The 19,940-nt window shown below is 44.1% G+C and overlaps 1 protein-coding gene across 2 annotated transcripts in view; it reads right to left on the bottom strand.

Annotated features, from left to right (window-relative positions):
• Nucleotides 1-19,940, bottom strand: part of ZFP64 (ZFP64 zinc finger protein) — a 69,244-nt gene that overhangs the window by 16,436 nt on the left and 32,868 nt on the right. The window contains exon 1 of one of the 2 annotated variants that reach the window (XM_031433607.2): nucleotides 3,902-4,105. The exons of the other annotated variant lie outside the window; for it this stretch is intronic. Within the exon in view, the coding sequence (XP_031289467.2) occupies nucleotides 3,902-4,007 (106 nt within the window). The 5' untranslated portion in view covers nucleotides 4,008-4,105. Of the gene's footprint in view, nucleotides 1-3,901; nucleotides 4,106-19,940 lie in introns of those variants that run through there. 2 annotated transcript variants of the gene reach the window in all.

The following is a 19,940-nucleotide window of genomic DNA, read 5'->3' as shown; positions in this document are numbered from 1 at the left end:
TAGGCCAAGGTCAGGGACTCTCGGCTCCAGATATAGAGGTGGATTCTCTTTTCCTTGAGAGGTTTGTCCAGATAAACCTTCTTACCATGAGAAGGTGTACAACACACTGGTGAGGGCTCTTAGGCACAGGGTTTGCTTAGCTATATGCTAGCTGTTAATTACTGGCAACTTAACCTTTCTGAGCCTCAGTTTACTTGTCTGTAAAAAGGGATCACTAACTGCCTCAGAGTTAAGAGATGTACAGTGTAAATTCTCGGTACAGTGCCTGGCCTCTGTCAAGTAAATGCCATCACAGGGCTTCAGTTCAAGGACCACAGCTTTCTCATCCAAGTAGCTGTGATGCCTGAAGCCCCTTAACAGGGTCTGAACAAGTGACCTAGTCCTGTGGCTCTCAACTGGGGGTCATCTTGCAATGCCTGAGGACACCTAATTATCATGATCATGTGCACACATGTTTATGATGGGGGCATCTAGAGGGTAGAGGCCGGGGATGTTGCTAAACATCCAGTGATGCATAGGACAGCCCTGACAGCTATATCAGAATCACTTGAATTGTTGGTTAAATGTAGTTTCAGAAGCCTCAACTGGGGATGAGGGTGGTTAAGGGCAGACCCCAGGAACCTGCATTTCTAAAGCACTCCCAAGTGATATCCTCATACCACCCTCTAAGCCTTGGCTATGCAAAGGGTGGTCCCCAGAGCGCTGACATCAGCATAACCTGAGAGTTAGTTAGAAATGCAGAACCTCAGGTCCCAGACCTCCAGAACCAATCTGCACTTTAACGAGATCCCCAGGTGATTCCCATGCACATTAAAACGGGAGGAGTACACCACAACCCCAAGCCAGTGCTTCTCAAACACACGAGCATCAGAATCACCTGGAGGGCTTGTTAAGGTATGGCAGCTCGGGGTCCACCTCTGCAGCTCCTGATTCAGTAGGTCTGGAGTGGAGCTGACAGTTTTTCATTTCTAACAAGTTCCCAGCCGATGCTTTTGGTCTGGGGACCACATTTTTGAGAATTTCTGCCTTGTGAGAAGGGAAACCGGCTCAGAGGAAATGCTGCTCAAGGCTGCAGGGCTAGAAGCTTTCAGCTCATTCGAACTCACGCTTGCCAGACCTACAGTCCAGCTTATGTCCCTCAGAGGAAGACACAAAATCTTGCATTGTTTAGCAATTCACTTGTTAAAAAGAAAGTCATTAAACTTTTGAGAGTTTTCAATCCCACAGAAACCACATAAGACTGAATAGCTGGAATCTCAGTGAAAGGTTGTAAAGCACAAAGGTTTAGGAAACTGACCAGGAAGCTAGTTGGTAAGTTTCAAATTCCAATTCTATCTTTTTATTAGCTGTGTGACCCCAGATAAGTTACTCAACTTCCCTGTTCCTCAGTTTCCACGTTTGTAAAATGGAGATTACAGCCCCTATCTCACAGGTTTAGGTGAAGATTAAATTCTTCTACTTACAGACCTTACACATAAAGTAAGAGGACCTTATACAGTAGTCAGGACTGTATAAATGTTAATGGTTTTATTCACCAACGTGCACACAGATGAGCCACCAGATTCTCAGGGACAGCGAAACACATTGTGCAATGCACATTTGAAGATGGGAGACTGATGGGTTAAAGCTATCAGAAACCTGTGCCCAAGGCTATAAAGGGTCACCCATGCAGAATCCACAGAGGCATGAGGGGCCTCCAGAGGCGACTTCCTTCACCTTTAAGCATCCGGGAAAGCAAGGAAGTTCGGAAGCACAGTCTCCTGAGAAAGGTACAGCTAGGGCAGAGGCCCTTCTGGTCTGAAGGAAGGGGTGGGCCACATTGGACAGTTTAGCACAGTGGCCATTTTAACCCTTTGAGAAACTGCCTTGAGATGGTTCCTCCACAAGTTTGTTTTCCTGCCCCTCTTATTTTCCCACTGGTGGTGACTGTCTATCAACTGACCCGCTCCATTAAATTTCTTCCAAAAGCTACAGAAGTTGCAAAGCCAGTTAAGAGTGAGTTAAGAGTGGCCCAACCTTAAAAAAAAAAAAAAAAAAGGCGGGCCTCTCGCTCAGCCTTCTAACAGACCTACCACGACTGGAGGGGGCACATCAGTTGGAAGGCCTTTCTTCTCCTCCGCGGTGGCTGGTGTCGGGGTGCGCCGGCACCCCCAGTGCTGCTCTATACAAAACACCCTCCCCAGCCCTTCCAGACACAAGGGCAAGGCTCCAGGAGGTGCCCTCCAAGTGTTGTTTGCCGGAATAAAAAGTAGCCCATGGCACTCATTTTGAACAGCCTGGGTTTATTCAGGGAGGATTCAACATCCTCAGTAACTCCCCAATTCTTTTACAGGGGATCAGCAAGCGCCCTGCCCCCACCCCAGGAAGACCCTCCCGCTCCACCTACCTGTCCCCGTCCTAGGCCTTGAGCACAAAGGCAGTTATGGCATTTTGGTTATGGTAGCCAAGCTTTAGTTTTAAACACAAACCGTCAGTGTGGGAGTGGCTGCGTTAAGTAAGCTTCGCTCCTCCACTGCCTCCTTGGGAGCGTGTGGTTATCAAAGCCCACCAGACAGGCTGCGCTGCTGGAGGTAGGATCTTTCTGGCGGAAGAGACTAGATGCCTCCCCCCACCCTCTTGCTAAGCAAAAGGCAGCAGCTAACCTGGCCGGGAGGGCAGGTGGAGAGCAGAGAGGCTGTCAAGCAGAAACCTACACAGTCTTATCTGAGTGCAAGATCATCAGAAGGGGAAGCGCCTGAGAAATGCAGATTCCCCGACTCCGCCCCCACCCCTGAGATTCCAACGCATGAGGAGGGGGAGAGGAGCCTGAGGGTAGACCGAGGAATTCAGCGAATTCTCGAAGCTTCCTACCTGAAGGCTCTTCAGAAGCGGAGCTCTGAGGCCCACGGGGTAAGAAATAGTGCTCCGGGGGCTTAGAGCAGTCTAGGGACCCCCCCCCTCGCCCCAGCCTCGGGGCAGCCGGGGAGAGCCCGCGAAATCCCATCGCGGCACTGCCCTGCTCACTCCCCGACCCCACCCTGGCTCCTCTTCACTTCAAAGACCTTATTGGATCTCGGGCCCCCATCACTTCTCAGACCTCAGTCAGTCCCGCTCCAGGCTTCAGCCTGGCTGACGCCCTAGGCCTCCGCACTTGCTGTTCCCTCTGCCTGGAACGCTCTCCCCTCCGCCATCTCCAGGGCTCGCTCCCTTATAACCTGCAGATTTTTACTCGACGGTGCCTTCCTTCGAGGCGGTCCCTGGACAGTCCCCCCCTCCCCATCTAACTCCCTTCCCAACTTTATGTTTACCCCAGCGCTCACCCCTAGCACACTTCACGCTCCACCGCTTTATCTCGTGTGCCATCTAGCTCGTCCCCACTGGGCCATAAGCTCCAAGGACCGGAATTTTTTCCTCCTTGTTCATTGCTGTGTCTCTCCAGCACCCGGCCCCGGGGTCCTGGCAGAAACTCAGACATTTTCCAGATATTCCCTCTCCATCCCGCGGAAAGACGCCGGGGGCCCGGGTCTCAGAACGCCCACCTTCCAGGCGCACAGACCCAGCCCAGAGCCAAGGAGGTCGGGGACCCGGCTGCCGGCGCACCCCGAAGACAGCCTCGGAAGGTCTCAGAGCATCCTTCCAACGCGTTCGGGAAATGAACCTTCATTGAATAGCTTTTAGGGGGAGTGGCAGCAGGAACCCACGCAGGGAGCGACGTAATTTACCCGAGGAGGGTGAATTTACAAGGAGCGGGGTGTGTAATTTACAAAGGCGGGAAGTAGCCAGGTCGGAGCCCCAGAACTCGAGTTGGAAGCTGCACCCACCCTTCCACGCCCGATGGCGGGGACCTCGCACCGGCGCGGGTCTGGGGAACGTCCGAGAAACTGCCTCCAGCCCTGGGTCGGGCGTCCGCAGCGCTACTCACCCGGCTCCCCCACCACCTCCGGGGCAGCCTCGGCGAACTCCTGGCGTTCAGGCTGCGGCTCCTCGGAGCTGAAGTGCTGGGGATTGGCCTGCTTGCGCCGCGACATGGCGTGAGGATCCGGGCTCCGGCGCGTCCCTACGAGTGGCCAGCCTCACACAACCAATTCCCGGAGTTCGGAAATTACACCCCCCAACCACCCCGCCTCGGCCAGAGCGCGCATGTCCCGGCAATTCGGCTCTTCAGCGGAGCAGGGCGATTTATCAGGCGCCCTGACGGCCGATTGGACCAGAGCCAAGGCCTCAGGACTCCAGGGGAAGCGTGGTCCGCACCCGGGCAGCCCGCACCACCTGGGAGCTGGTTAGAAATGCAGACTCTCGGGCTCCACCCTAGACCCGCTGAATCAGAATCTGCATTTTAACAAGCTCCCCAGGTGATTCGCATGCACATTAAAGTTTGAGAAACCGTGTCTGCATTTTAACGAGATCCCCAGGTGATTCGTTTGCCCATTAAAATTTTAGAAGCACTGCTCTCCTCCAACTTTAATGTGCGCACGAATCACTGGGGATCTCGTTAAAATGCAGATTCTGCCTCAGTGGGTCTGGGGTGGGGCCTGAGCGTCTGTATTTCTAACGAGCTCCCAGGTGGTGCCGTCGCGGCGGCTGCTGCGCGGGCTGCGCTTTTAGATTCTGACTTAATTGGTCTGGACTGAAACTTCGGCACTGGGATATATATATTTTAAAAAGCTCTCCAGGTTATTCTGATGTGCAGCCAAGGTTGAGAAGCACGACCTCCACTCGTGGCTGCATATTCGAATTTAAAATTTAAATGAGAGTTGAGTGTCTCCAACTGCAGGGTGAACCACTGGTCCTGGAAGAGCTGGTTAAAAATGCAGATTCCGAAAGTTCTGGCTTCAGGCGGCGGGGCCCAGGAATCCGTACTGCTAAGCAGCGTCTCCCTCGCGCTCCCCACCCCCCACCCCCACCTCCACCCCAACCCGCGCCGCGGCTCCGGGATCCTGGCGCCCGGGGTCTGAGACCACACAGATGAAGCCTCGCGGCCAACAGGGGCGAGGGCCCCGCCCAGCAGGTGACTGAGGCGTGGTCCACCGGGGGTTGAGCTAATTGGCGTTCGTGCTCAGACTGGCTGGGCTCTTGATGAGACCCGAGGGGGACCCCTCCTTGCACCAGGTAAACGACAACCAACAGGGAGCAAGAAAGCCACCTACATGCCCCAGGTGTTTACTTTCTTCAAGTTGGGGAGTTACTTAAGGCGAGGCTGTGCCCCAAGCTTGCCCGAACCTGAGAATCACGTGGGGGCCTTGGTTAAAAAAAACTCAGGTTCAGCTCTGACCCCGTGGGGTGGGGCCTGGGAATCCGTATTTCTGACAGCGCCTCGGGTGAGTTTTTCGCTGTGGCTTGCTCGGGCCCTTTGGGGTTTCGCAGCGTCCTGTAATTCGCCTTCTGTGAGGTTCCCGTTGACAAACCCTAGGGGACTGCCTGCGAGATAAGCATTTTTATATTTCTCAAAAACAGAGCTATTATCCTCAAACTGCCCGTTGATTTTCAAGTTGTGAATTGATGGTAGTGATGTTTGTGTAATGAAGTTACTCGAGGTTAAATTTTTCGAGGCGAATTTTTTTTAAAGCAACTTTTATAGTTTTCTTTGGGGGGGGGTGTAGCTACACATATACGTAAAGACATTTCAACACATACATGTGTGCTTGTGTTTACCTGTGTCCTTTTGGAATGTCTCAGAAAGATACTGGGTCATCAGGGGACAGTAGTTGCCTCTCGGGAAGTTAAAAGAGGAAATGCACCCAGCCAAGAGGTTGGGCGACATCTGATACCCCTTTTTACTACTTGAGGTGTGTATCTGGGTTTGTTTTTGCCGCCTCTGTAGCTAATTTCTTCAGTTTAGGTGTACACAATGGGATTAATCAATGTTTGGTGCAAGACCCCTTTGTCATCACTGATCCACCCCTCGCCTGTATGTGGTTGCTTGTTTGTTCCTTGGTTTGCTACGACATAGTACCAGGAAGCCCACTGCCCCAAGCTAGGACCTTAACTAGAACCTGCATTTCTCATATGTCCTTCTTTATTTCTCCCCAATTTAATAGCGATCAACCTAAACCCTTCATATTTCATTCCTTTGCTGCTTCTTATAAGCAAAGTTGGGTTTTTTTTTTGTGCACTTGCATGTATTCCTAAAAAAATACGCAGTTTTATTTTTTTCAAATGAAGGTACTGGAGAGTGAACCCAGGACCTCATGCATGCTAAGCATGCATTCTACCACTGAGCTATATACCCTTTCTCCTCAACAATTTTAATTTTTAAAGAACTTCATTGAAAAGGTATGTAATCTTCCAGGAATTACTCCCCCAACCCCATTTATCATATTGCTAAGATCATCCAGATTGTCACGGTTCACATATCTTGACTGATGTGTAATATTCCATGGTGTGAAAATACCAGTGTATTCATCTACCCTCCTGTTGATGGGTACTTGGGTGGTTTCCCAGTCTTTGCTATGTGCATAGTGCAGCTATGATCTATGATCTCTGTAGCAAGTGTTAGCTTCTTAAATGAATGTATACACTGGTTGGATTATATGTGACTATGTAAGAGATAATAAAAAAGAAAAGAAGAGGAGAAATGATGCTACAGCGGAGGCACCAATTTTCACTTCCCCCAGCAAGGTCAGAGGTGCCACGGAGCCACGACCTTTCCCACACTGGGTATTATCAGCTGTCTTAACTCTTGCCAGTCAAACTGACAATACAATGATATCTCACCATGCTCTAGATTTGCATTTTCCCTGCATGTATTATTTAAAAAAAAAAAAAAACCAAAATGAAAATGATCAATGTTTTCCACAAATATAATGACAGCAGCTGATTAAAACTTGATTCCTTTTTTGAAGGCATTATGTTAATATTTTACAATACAGCCATTCGAAGTTATGGTCCTAAATTAAGTTTATTACCATGTTTGGTTTTAATGGCTTGATTTTAAGGGTCATAACTGAAAAATTGAAGGAAGAAACCCTCACAGGGTATGTAGATCTAAATGAAAGCACAGTATCTGTGTAGTCAGTCAGGAGTCTCCCTTTTTAGCCCCGCCCACCATTTATACACACTGTTCATTGTCTTTGAAATCCAGCTTGGAAATGTTCATCTTCCCTGCTACTCAACCTGGGGCTTTGGCAAATTAAACTGAAGAGGGTGCATCACTGTATTTTTAACAAGTGGATTTCAAACCCACTGAAGCTCTTTATTTGGAAGATGTTTAAACAGATGAGGAAATTCTGTTTTAAGTTTAAACACGTGGATAGAGATTTTTATAGGTGACAATTTTTCATTATTTTCAGCAAAATCACCTAACAAGGGAATCAACTAGACACACATTTCAAAGTACTCCATAGGCTGTTTCTTTTGGAAACTAGTTACTTTCACCTTCTTTATATACATATCACCTTTATCCTGATTTATTTTTTTAATTTTATTTATTATTATATTATCTTTTTGGGGGGAGAAGGTAATTAGGTTTATTTTATTTCTAGAGGCAGTACTGGGGATTGAACCCAGGACCTCGTGCATGCTAATCATGTGTTCTACCACTTGAGCTACACCCTCCCCCTTTATCCTGACTTATTTTTAATGGTTGTTAGGTTGGCCCTTTCCTTCACAGAGAAAGTTAGTAACTTCTCAACCCTTGTCATTTCGTAAAAGGAAAATGGAGAATATTTGTAATTTTGATAACATAAGTATTTTGCCAAGAGATAAAGTATTCCTCTGAGTTACACGGAAGATTCTCCTGGCCACTCTACATCTCCTTACAAAGCATTACAAAGATTCCAGAGGCAGTAGGACATAATTACTAAGCACATGGACTGGGGCTGGCCTGGGTGAGAATCCGGGCTCTGTTTCCATGTGACCTGGAGAAAGCTACCCTGTGCCCCAGTTTTCTCATCAATAAAATGGCGATGCTAAGACAGCCAGGGTGGTTGGGAGGATGAATGAATTCGTATATGTAAGTACACGGAGCAATGTCTACCACAGAGGCAATGCTCTGTGAATGTTAACAGTCACTAATAATAACAGGGTAAGAGTTGCAGTTACCTGTAATCGTAGCTAACACTCGTCTAGAATTGGTGGCTCCAATGAACTCGGCACAGATATTGTTTTATGTGGAAATAAATTGGAAGCAAACAAGCCTGGGCTGACCTTACCCAACCCTTCTGAGCTGCAGATTTCCCATGCCAGAAATACCCGTTTCTCTCTCTATATTAAACGAGTATTATAATAAGTTAATATAGTAATATAATAAAGTATTACTCATTTAATATTGGTCAAGTAATTGCTTTCTTAAGAGAAATAGATAACAATTTCATCGGCTCTCTGATTGTCCTGGGCCTCCTGCGGGTGTGTGAGCACCCTGCCTGGGTCGTGTTCTCCTAAGCCACCTCACTTCTGTCATTATCACTAAGTACTTTCCACTGTGGATACAGGGATGAATGAAGAAATATTTATCCAGATAAAAATGATTCCCAAATGGGGTGTAAAGCTGGACAGGAGCAAAGCTCATTTCTTCATCTGCCAATAATTCACTTCTTTTTTTCATCTGATGATAATCTGAGCCCAGACTATTGCCTTGCTCTGTTCCAAGCGCTGGGGCTGGAGGAATAGGCAGAGCAAGATCCAGCAGGGCAGTCAGAGAAGGAATGAATGAATGAATGAATGAATGAACGAACACACAGGTCATTTCAGATAGCGATGGGTGTGGCAATCAAGGTGAAATGGAGCGGTGTGATGAAGAATGGTACTGGGGGCAGTACCTGAGTCTGGCTGGAAGTGACCTTTGAGCTAAAACCTGAATGTAACAGGCAGCCCTGGGAAGAAGGGAGGGAGCATTCCAGGGGGAGGAAACAGTAACCGCAAAGGCTCTCGGGAGATCGGCTCTGGTGTGTTTGAAGCAAAGTAAGAAGATTCAGTGACTAGCTGGCTCCCAGAGAAGATGAATGTGGCTGCTAAGAATTTGAAAAAAGATGTCCAGGCTCACTTATGATTAAAGAAATGCAAGTTAAAAATACACTGAAGTCCTGTTTTATATCCTGACTGAATAGAAAAGATTAAACACACACACACGTTGGTAAAGGTGAGCATATGCTGTGATCCAGCCATTCCTCCCTCACTGCACGTCTCAAACTGTGCACGGGCATCACTGGGGACCTTGTTAAAATGCAGGTTTTATTTTCAGTGCTTCTCAAACTTTAATGTGCAGAAGAGTGACCTGGGGATCGTGTTAAATGCAGATTCTGGGCAACAAACCTATAAGAGGCATTTGCAGGCTCACTAATTATAAAGGAATGAGTATTAACCATAAATTCCTTTTTTCCTTTCACCTACCAGATCAGTAGAATGTAGGAATGGTGATAACACGGACTGCTCTTAAGAGTGCAGGGAGATTAGGTTTCTAACGCATTGCCAGTGGGAGTATGAATGTTTGCAGCCACTTTGGGGGGCAGTTCGGCCATCAGTCTTTCAATGTGCCCTGCCAATGACCCACCAGGGCTGATTTCCATCCTTTCTTCTCCACATGTGCACAAGGGGGCAGGTCCAAATATGTTGCAACACCATTGTTGTAGCAAAAACATTCGGGATACAACCTAAATGCCCGACAGGTTATCCCAGGGGACGTGATAGCAGCATTTGTGACGCAGTTGTTTGAGTGACTGACATCATGCCGTATACCTTTTTGTAATCTTTTAAGTTTAAAAATTTTAAATAAAATCTGGCACACATACAAGAATGTATAAAACAGCGGGGAAGGTAGAGCTCAGTGGTAGAGTGCGTGCTTAGCGTGCACGAGGTCCTTGGTTCAGTTCCTAGCCCCTCCATTTAAAACAAATAAATAAATAAACCTAATTACAGCTCCTCCAAATAAAAATAAAGGTTTAGATTATGTAAAAAAATCAAAAAAGAATATATAAAACATAAATGTGCAATTTAAGGAATAAAACACCTGGGTAACCACCACCAACGAACATTCTTAGTACTAAAGAAACCCTTCACCTGTTTCCATCCATCAGCTTCTTCATTCCACCACCTTCTTCCAGTCTCTAATTTTGTGTAATAATTACTTTAAAATAGTTTTGTCACCTAAATAACATGTTGCTTAGTGTTGCCCCTTGTTGACCTGGATGGCTAATTTTCCTTCACTTGCCTCTTAAGGCTGTGAGATTCCACCCGTCGCTGCAGGCAGCTGTAGTTCGGTCATTGTCACCCTGTGACGATACCACACCTCATCTGCACCTTCACTGCCAATGGCTGGTCTCCAATTTGGTAATTAGAGCAACGTAGCTGTAAACATTTTTGCACAGGTTTCCTGACTCGTGTGTGTGAGCTCCTCTGCGCCCAGAATCTGCATTTACCAAGATTCCCCCCTGGTGATTCCCACACATGGTAAGTTTGAGAAGTGCAGTGTGGGAGGAATAGCATACGCTTATGTTCAACTTTCCTAGGAAATGCCAAACTATATTCCAACGCGGCTATGTTAATTTCTTTGTTTGTTTTAAGGAGGAGGTAATCAGATTTATTTATTTATCTGTTTATTTAATGGAGGTACTGGGGATTGAACCCAGGACCTCATGCAGGCAAAGCACGTGCTTGATCACTGAGCTATACCCTCCCCGCCTTATATTCATTTCTATTCCCATCAGCATCTATAACTTCTTAAATTAAAATGAAAAGAAAAAAAAAAAAAACTAGCTAACAAGTCACTAGGGCACAGTCTTAGTTGAAAGTGGAAATAACCACAATACAAATCCTCAGTTATTCCTCCTCTTTCCTTTCTGCTCCTCCACTCCAGCCCCTCCCCTTCACGGATTAGAATTTGAAATGATGAGATGAAATATAGGAGGAGGGTACTGTATAAGCAACAAGGTGGATCAGGACCTTTGTTTACAGTGAAAACAACCTCCAGTTCACTGCTGGTCCACCCCCACCCCGCCAGGTTTGGAAGTTCCTGAACTGTAAAGGAATGTTATCCAAGAATAGGAATCCTAAGCTTCTAGACCCGGGGCACAGTGTGGCACACCTGGGTTGTTCAGCTGTCTTACCTGCTCTTGAGAAAAATGAGTTTCTCATCTCTTTCTGGTGACATTGAAATCACCCAGATCATCTGTCATTTCAGGATCTTTTAGTGTTTTCATATCTTACAGCACACAGTCTCCCTGACTCTGACATTTTCCAACAGGGCTTGGTCCCACAACCATTTTGTTTGTTTACCAGACATTAGTTGGGTTCCAACTGGTTGTGAGGTGCTATGCTAACCTCTAGGAATGCAACACGAAGCCTTAAGGAAGTCACAGAGTAATCAAGAGGAAAAATAAAGAGACAGGCAGTTGCCATACAGTGTGATGAAGATTCACACAGTGGTCAGACAAAGCTTCCTGCAAGAGGCAGATTCATAACCTCAGATGTATAGGAAGAGTAGGTCTTAGGCAGAAAGAAAAGTGAGGCAAAGAGGGTTCCAGGCAGAGGGAATAGCTTGTGCAAAGTCCAGCTCTGGCCAGGGTGGGCTCAACGTAACCCACTGTAGCTCCCTGACCACTCCTAGGGTATTTACACACCAAAGCAAAGAGACAGAAGGACTGCCCTCTGCGTTTGCTGAATTGGGATGATGTTAAGCTGGAGTTGCCTGTGACTGTATCTTTCCCCCATTTTCAGAAAAACCACCTGCAAGGGGGAAGAATAAAGCCAAGCAAAGGCCAGCAGTGAAGAGCGTGATCATGAAACAAGAGCATCTCCTTGCTTTAGGTCTCAGGGTCCCTGGAGCAGCCTTGACCCTGGGGTTTCTTTCTTAGATTTTGGAAATGACCTAGTGTCTGTCCAGGAAGTCTTCTTACTTCTGGTAGTTTTATGTGTTTTCTGTCACATGTAACCAAGACAGCGGTAAAAATACCTGGTCAAGCTGTAGAGAAAGGGCGGAGAGGAACTCCCCTTACCTAAAGTCAGGAGGAAGCAAAAACCCTAAGGAAGGAGCAGCCATGAGGTGTGTAAATCGCAGGGAATAGAGGGTGAGGTGCAGAACAGAGAAAAGAAGCCGAACGACCAAACAAACGTGGAATAGCTCACTTACAGCAGAGAAAATACCAAGAACTCCCAGAGCGAATAGACTTTGGTTCCCGTGTCTGATCGCCTGCAAGCCTGGGGGGCGAACTTTTATTATCTTGTACTGCAGATACCTCTGTTGTTATCACCTGAGTCTCAGAGGCACTTAAGCCCGGGTTTGAAAGGCCCTTTAAGAATCAGCTAGCTTCACATGAGTTGATATGGGATGATTTCTGAATCTTCAGCCCCGAGTGGGTGGAGCAGTTTGCTCCGCCCGTTCAAGGTGCCTGGTGTACGGAAAAAATGTCTGGTGCATAGCAGGTACTTAATAAACGTTCATGAATGAACCCTGAGTGAGAAAAGGAAGGCAAAGTACAAGACAGTATGTTGAGCAAAGACCTTTAAGAAGAAATAATGAAAAAGAAGAAACTAAAACTATACATACAAGCATATGTAAGCACGTGATTGCCTTTGGGGAAGGGAGCTGGGAATCCGGTGTGGAAAGAGTAATTCTTCATCGTATACCTCTGGGAATGTTTGAAATTTTTTTTCACTCTCTGCATGTATTACTTTTTCAATTAAAAATACTGCAATGACAGATATATATGATAAAGCAAAAAGAGTAATATGTTAATGATAGAATATTTGTGGAAAGAATGTGGGTGTTCACCAAACTTCTTCTTTCCCCCCACTTTGCTGTATGAAATGTTTTATGAAGAAAAATTGCTGGGATGGACGTTTTTACTTTAAAAAGTTCCCTATCTGATGAAATCAAAGGCCAGCCCCAAAGCACTGGTACCCACCCAGCTCTCAGAAGGAAGGAGAGTTCCCATGGTGGTGGTGGGGGGGGGCATCTTTCTGCTTAAGGGTGCTAAGGTTTGCACTGTTAGACTGGAAACATCTGAGCTGGCTTCTCTGCTAAGCGCAAGGGCTGAGTCTAAAGCCATGACTTCTACATTGATATGGCCCCCAGTTCTGCCCAGTTGGGGTCCACAGTATTGGACAGTGACAATAGATCCCCAAAGAGCTTCTCTCTTTGGGATGTAAGTGCAAGACAAGATGGGGCTTTTTTCATCATGCTTGCACTGAAAGTGATTTTAAAGCGGTATTGTAGGGAAAACATTATTTCACTCACTCAAATAAATGCTAAACACAGAATATGGCAATTCAGTAGGTGATCATAAAGTGAGTTTTTTCACTAATAGTCTCCTGCATTAGTTTTTGCTGTGTAACAAACAACCCCAAGATCTCAGTGGCTTTCGATAACAAATATTTATGGTCTTCTTTATGGGCCTGTAAGTCACTGTGGCTCTGCTGGGTTGGGTTGAGGTCAACTCCACGTGTCTGCTCATTTCCCTTTCAGTCTTTAGCTACACAGGACATGTTCTCCTCATGACAGGTCGCGTGAGAGCAAGAGGATGAGGCAAATTGTACAGCACATTTAAAACCCCTCTCCCCATTGGCCAACACAAATCACATGGCTTTGCCCAAAGTCAATGGGGCCAGGAAGCCATCCTACCCACCATGACACCAATGGATAAGTATGATTCTGCACCAGGGAGAGAGTGCCGAGTTGGAAACAAAAATCTAATCTATCACAGCAGCTGACGTTGAAAATAGGAATATAATCACACAGCAAAGAATAAACAGATTGATAAACTTGATACACTTACAGTAATAATATATTTATATCTAAACCATTAGGTCAGAACCCAAACTCTGATCAGCTCTGTGGCATGTGACATTATTTTTCTTGAAAAAACTGACCCACAGATATGAAAGTCTGATCCTTGCCTTGCTGCGTTGTGTTGCTATATTCTACCACTAGGGCAAAGCATTAGGCATTACTTGACAGCTTCTGGGCTGGGCCTCCCATCTGTTACAGTGTATTAGACGCTGACTTACACCTGCTCTCCCAGCGTAATTATCCCTAGTGCCACCTCACTCTCAAAGGTGTCCCAGTTTGATGTCCCAGTCTGGATGACGAACTATATGATCATCTTATGTACACGTATACATGTGATGCTGCTTCTCCAGAAGTAAACAACCCTCCCAGGAGCTAATATTCCACAAGGAGCACCTTTTCCTTTCTAGAAAAACGCTCCAATTATAAGTAACCTCTCTCCTTCAGACCCTCACATGTTCTAGTCCACCTTAGAATGCTCACCCCCCACTTCTCTGTTCTCTGATTTCAATGATCATTTTGACTTTCCAGGAGCAGCCTCCCCTGGGCCACCCAAATCTGGGTTATGTGGGTTCCCCGTTGTCCTGCTGTGTCCCCTGTTAGAGCATTTATGTGCTGTGACAAATGTTTATTTGCTCACCTGCCTTATTAGTGTGTGAGCTCCCAGAGGGCAAGGACCCTGCCTGCCTCATGTCAGCACTGTCATATGCCCCTTTGGCAATTAGTATTTGCTGAATGAATGCAACCGTTGCTATTGTTTTAGTAATTATTATAAATTATGGTGGAATTCAAAAAACATACAGAACAACACTGCCCCCAAGCCCACTTTCTACCTGCCCCGCTTTCCCTTGCTCACTTTCCTCTGGCCACATCAACCTCAAACACCCCAGGCAGGTTTCCGTTTTAGGGTTTTTGCATTGGCTGCTCCCTCTGCTGGGAACTCTCTCCTTCTTGATAGCCACATGGCTCCCTCCTTCCCTCATTCTGGTCTTTGTTCCAATCCTAACTCCTCAGGGAGGCCTTCCCCGACCACCCTAGGTACAACTGCAACCCCTCTCCCCATGTCAAACTCCACCCCCCACTCCCCAGCACGCATCCTGCGGAGACGCTGGACTGTGTAACGTGGATCCCGTTCTACATGTACTGTTTCCCCACACCATAAAGGCAGACTCCACAAGGACAAGGGTCACTCTCGGTTTGCTCTTGATGCCTCCCAAGTTTCCAGAACTGCAGCCAGCACATAGCAGGTGCTCAAGAAACACTGAATGAATGAATGGATGAATGAGTTCAATGACCATTTATTGAGCACTTCTGTCTGGGAGTTGGAGAGGCTAGAATCAGTCTCAGACTTCAAGATCCACAATTTTGGTAGAGGAAATGACAAGACAAGAAACAGTGGCATCAAGACAGTAAGGCAGTGGATGGATCACAGAATCCCATGTCCTCAGGGCTCCGTGGACTCTGTTACAAGTTCTACACTCGTGCGTGGAATGAATCGACCAGTCAACTAACAAAACCGCAGCAGCTGATGGTGTTCAGAACATTCGCCCTATAGTCTCCCTTTTCCTAATAACTAAGTATCGCCCAATTCCACCTTCAAGACTCAATGAAGTAACTCTCAGGGAAAGATAATACCGGAAAAATACAGCCCAAGCTAAATGACTATCATCGCTGCTTAAGAACCACAAAATCAGCATTAAAAACATAATGACCAACTAATTATTTTAAAATTTTATAGCTAGCATTTTGAAAAAAAAAAAAAACAACAACAGAGGGAGACTGGTTTAATACTCAAAAGCACTATTTTACTGACAATTTGCAAAAAATCTTGACTATCCTAAGAAACCATGTTCTAAAAATACAAATAAATGTATCTTTGTGTGTTAAAAAAAAAAAGGTAAATGTACTTTGTGTGTGGAGAGATGCATTTCCTGAGGATGAACAAGTCCCAGACCAGAGATGTTGGATTTAAAATACAGATTCTCAGGCCCCCCACCCAGATGCACTGTATCGGAATTTCCAAAGCTGTGCTGTGGCTGTAGGCATTTTAAACAAGTTTTCCAGGTGATACTTACACCAGGCTGAGTTGGGAAATATCTTTTTCTGCACAATGTGGGTCATAATAGTGCCTCCCTCTCGGGCTGTTGGGAGGATTCCATGAGATTATTAGGTAGTGCCTTATTGCCCCTGAGTCAATAAATGTTAGCTTTTTAATCACTGAAAATCATCTTTGCCATTCATTTAATACATATGAGTTACGTGCCTACCATGTGCAGGGTCCAGGGCAAGGAGTGGCAAATTCTGGCCCAATGCACCTGTTTTCGTTTGGTCCATGAGCTAAAAATGGTTTTCACATTTGTTTAAATGGTTAGACAAAAGAAAAATCATAGTTTGTGACACTTGAAATGAAGTTCAGATGTCAGTGTCCATCCATGAGGTTTGATCGGAAAACAGCTGCGCCCACTCCTTCACTATTGTCTCTGGCTACTTTCACGCTACAACAGCAGAGTGGAAGAGGCGCAGCGAAGACCACGTGGCCCACAGGGCTGACAGTGTCTCCCGCCTGCTCCTTTACAGAAGTTTGCTGAATGCTGCTCTGGGGCGAGGGCCTTCCATTGGGGTTCTTGTGTTTTGAGAATATACAAAGGTTTCTCAAGACGTGTATGGGCGTGATTAAGGAGATCAACTCTCAGGTCCTCAGCTTTAACATGTACTTTTCCCTAAAACTGGTCATCTAAGAATACACCCAGAAGGTGACTCAGGGTGCCCGTGCTGAGAAAGTAAGTGCCCCACGACTGGGAAAGAAACTCCAGATGGTTCAGTTCTTTGCTTTCAACAAAATGGACCCAATTAATTATGATTGATCCTTGTATGATTTTCTGGTATTTAACTCAGAAGGAATCACACTAATTGAGAAGCATTGCTGTAACAATACACTTTCTATTTCCGTATCCTTATTTATGCGAATGAGACTTCTCAGAGATCACATCAATATAAAAGAAAATTGGGACTCTAACTGAAACTGACCTGTATCTCATTCTAGCAGTATGTAAAACATTTTTTTTTAAGTCATAATCATCGCAGATATATAAGCTGATTAAAAACTAGGCCTACTTCATTAAGATATATACATTACCAGCACATTTTTGCTTATTTTAATTATTTATCAAAATGTATCACATATTTATGTTGTTTACAATATAACAACAACAAAAAATTGTTTCTGGTGATAATTTGATGTGAAAGAAATGTTTAAAGCTTGGAGCCCTATGGTTACAGGGAACAAAAAAACGTAAGCCCCAATTTTTATAACCATAATTTTGTTACTGAGTAGTAGGATGAAATGAAGAACAAAAAATGTTCAAGATGAGTAATGTTTCCCATTTTTCAATCCCCTCCCTCTGCTCTGGAAACCTCAGAGACCGGTTCTTTCAACCTGATTGGCTGAGGTGAGCCCTCCCAGTGTTTTTTTTTTTTCCCTGGCAACACTGCCATTTTGTTCCCACGTTGCTGGTCACTGGAGCTAGGGCATCTGAGAACTGGATCAAATCTGTATCAAATTTTCCATCTCCACGAGAACAGGACTTAAAGATTACTGAAGAGAAAACAATCCTCTGTCCAAAGGTATCATTCGTCTGCTAGGATAGAAGAAATACCAATCTATGTGCCCTTTCTGAGAAATATATGTAAGAAATTAATGGAATAAGGATAAAATCAGAGTGAAGACATGAAATAGAGGAAAAAGAGCATAAGGAACTATGGCGAAAAATGAACGTTATAATTTTTGGTTAAATCAAAATGGATGGTGGCAATTTGGGAATCATAATGTAAGAGACACACTGTAGGACACTTAATGAAAGCCTGGAAATAAACTTGCAAGCTACCTCAGCAAAACTCAGCATGCGGAGAGAGGGGGTTGTAGAAAGAGTCCAACGGCCTCCTCTTAGGAGCAGGAGACTCTTTAATGGAAGACTGGGGCCTGGTTAATACTGATATTTGATATAGCGCTAGAGGAATTAATTTAAAGATAATTGCTAAAGTTTAGAAAGAATAGAGACATACATAAGAACTTTCAAGAGCCAAGCGGAAAGTTAGAAAGGAAAAAGGAGAAAATCACAAAGCTTTATAAATAGTAACTATTAAATAAGAAATGAGTCATACGAAGTGTATGTCCCTTGATAAATGCAAACGTTTTGAATTTTCCTACAGAAGATAAAGAGAAGCTGATAAAGAAACATATTAAACAACAGAGTGGGCACAGGTAAACCAGGCAAATGTAATAATATAAAAGAAGACTTAGAAGACTTCGAATATTGCTATGAAATAAAGTGGAACTTAAGGCCAAAAGCTATTCAATGAAAAGATCAGGCATAGACTGAAGGACAAAATGTAAAATTGACAAAGAACATGTAATAGTCACATACTTATATGCATCAAACAACATACAGCAAAATATAATAAAATAAAACACCCTAGTAATACAGAGAAAGCTTGATTAAAAAAACACAACCATAGTGAAAAGTTTAAAAATACTTCTTTCAAAGTTTATCAAATAGACAAAAACTAAGAGGGGTTTAGATAATCTGAGTAACAACGTCAACGTGCTTGACTCACAGACCACCAAACACCTGCAAAACTGGTCATGTACGTGACCAGAAAGGAAACTAATAAATTACACAGAGCACATGTTTCACAGGCCGTATCTTCAGATCAAAACTCATTAATATCAGAAATCAAAACCTAAAATATAGTTTCACAAACCTTTATACGACCCTTGGATGTTATCCCCCTGACTCACCAAACCAACCAACCCTAAAACTGAAATAACAAAGTACCTAGAAATTTATGAAAGAAGGACACTTCATATAAAAATCTATAGAAATATGAATGTCATGAAAATTTCTGAAAGAACTTGAAAGAGGCAAAAAAGATGACTGGAGATCCTGTCAGATCCCAGCTCTGGGTTATCTAGTTCTGGAGAGGTTAGTGCCTTTCAGTGAGAGACCTGAGGTATTTTACAACTTTGTGTGTTATAGAAACATATAATAATGCAAAAAAACGTAAAAGAATGTAAACAGACTTTGTGGGTGGAATGCAATTGATGGTTGTCCTGCAGACAGTGACCAGTTTTGCATCTGTCTGTAAATTCACTTCAGCATTCTTGATTGCCTGTGTGAGTACTGATTCACTGAATTCTACTTTGATCCTGTTGTAACATCCTACTGATCCCCTTATCAACTGATGACTTACATAAAATTGCTAACACACGTTCCTTTGATAGTTTATGACAGTCATGAGTTTAACTTTGAAAAAATGATCTTTTAACACAGATGAAGTCATACCAGAAAATATACAACTTTAAATGCTTTCATTACTAAAGGCTGGAAATAAGTGAACTTAATACAGGAAATTAGACTAACAAATAAATGGAAAGAAAAGCAGGGGAAAGAATTAATGAAGTTAAAAAATGAGTACTGAAATTAATAAAATGGAGGAGGAGTAGAGAAATAATAAATGAAAGAAAACGCTTTACTTTTACATAAATGACAGAACAGGTAAACTCTTGGCAAACTACCTAAGGAGACAATGGAAAATCCAAAAAAAAAAAAAAAAAAAAACCACCCCAAAACCCACAAACAATAAAAAAAAAAAAAAAATAAAGAAAATGGTAATAAGAAAGTTGTTAGACCAGAAAAAAAAAATGCCAAAGATTCTAAAATAATTTTAGGAGAAAAGTTAAGTGGAATTACACGTCTACAGATTTGAAAATTTACAGCAAAATGAGTGATTTTTTCTTTTGCAAAATATAAAATACCAAAATTCATTGGGTTGAGACATAAAAGCCAAATAGACTGTTAATTACAGAAAAAATGGGAAAAAATGAAAAAGGCTATCAGCCCAGAAAATAGATACCTCTTGAAACAGGGAACTATTGCTGGTCCCTGGAAAAGAAGGAAAGAGCCTCACTTTATTTTCAGAGCAACAACCTACAACAAAAAAGCAAAGTCAGAGCGCAAAGAAGAAAACCAGTGCTCAACTGCACTTAACACACAGAGTTGTAAAAATTTCAAGTGAAATATTAGTAAATGAATGTATTAGAAGAATAATCCAACATGACCAAGAGTTTGCTTCAGGAATATGAGGGGATTCAATACCAGGCTATGTCCTACACTAATTCACGTGTCAACATATTTAAGTACAAGCCCCAAATACCTATGTCAAAAGGTATTGAAGAGATATTTGA

Source organism: Camelus dromedarius, chromosome 18, assembly GCF_036321535.1.
Source record: "Camelus dromedarius isolate mCamDro1 chromosome 18, mCamDro1.pat, whole genome shotgun sequence".
Taxonomy (NCBI): domain Eukaryota; kingdom Metazoa; phylum Chordata; class Mammalia; order Artiodactyla; family Camelidae; genus Camelus; species Camelus dromedarius.
Note: the sequence above shows the minus strand (reverse complement) of the source record. Positions and strands in the feature narration are given on the sequence as shown.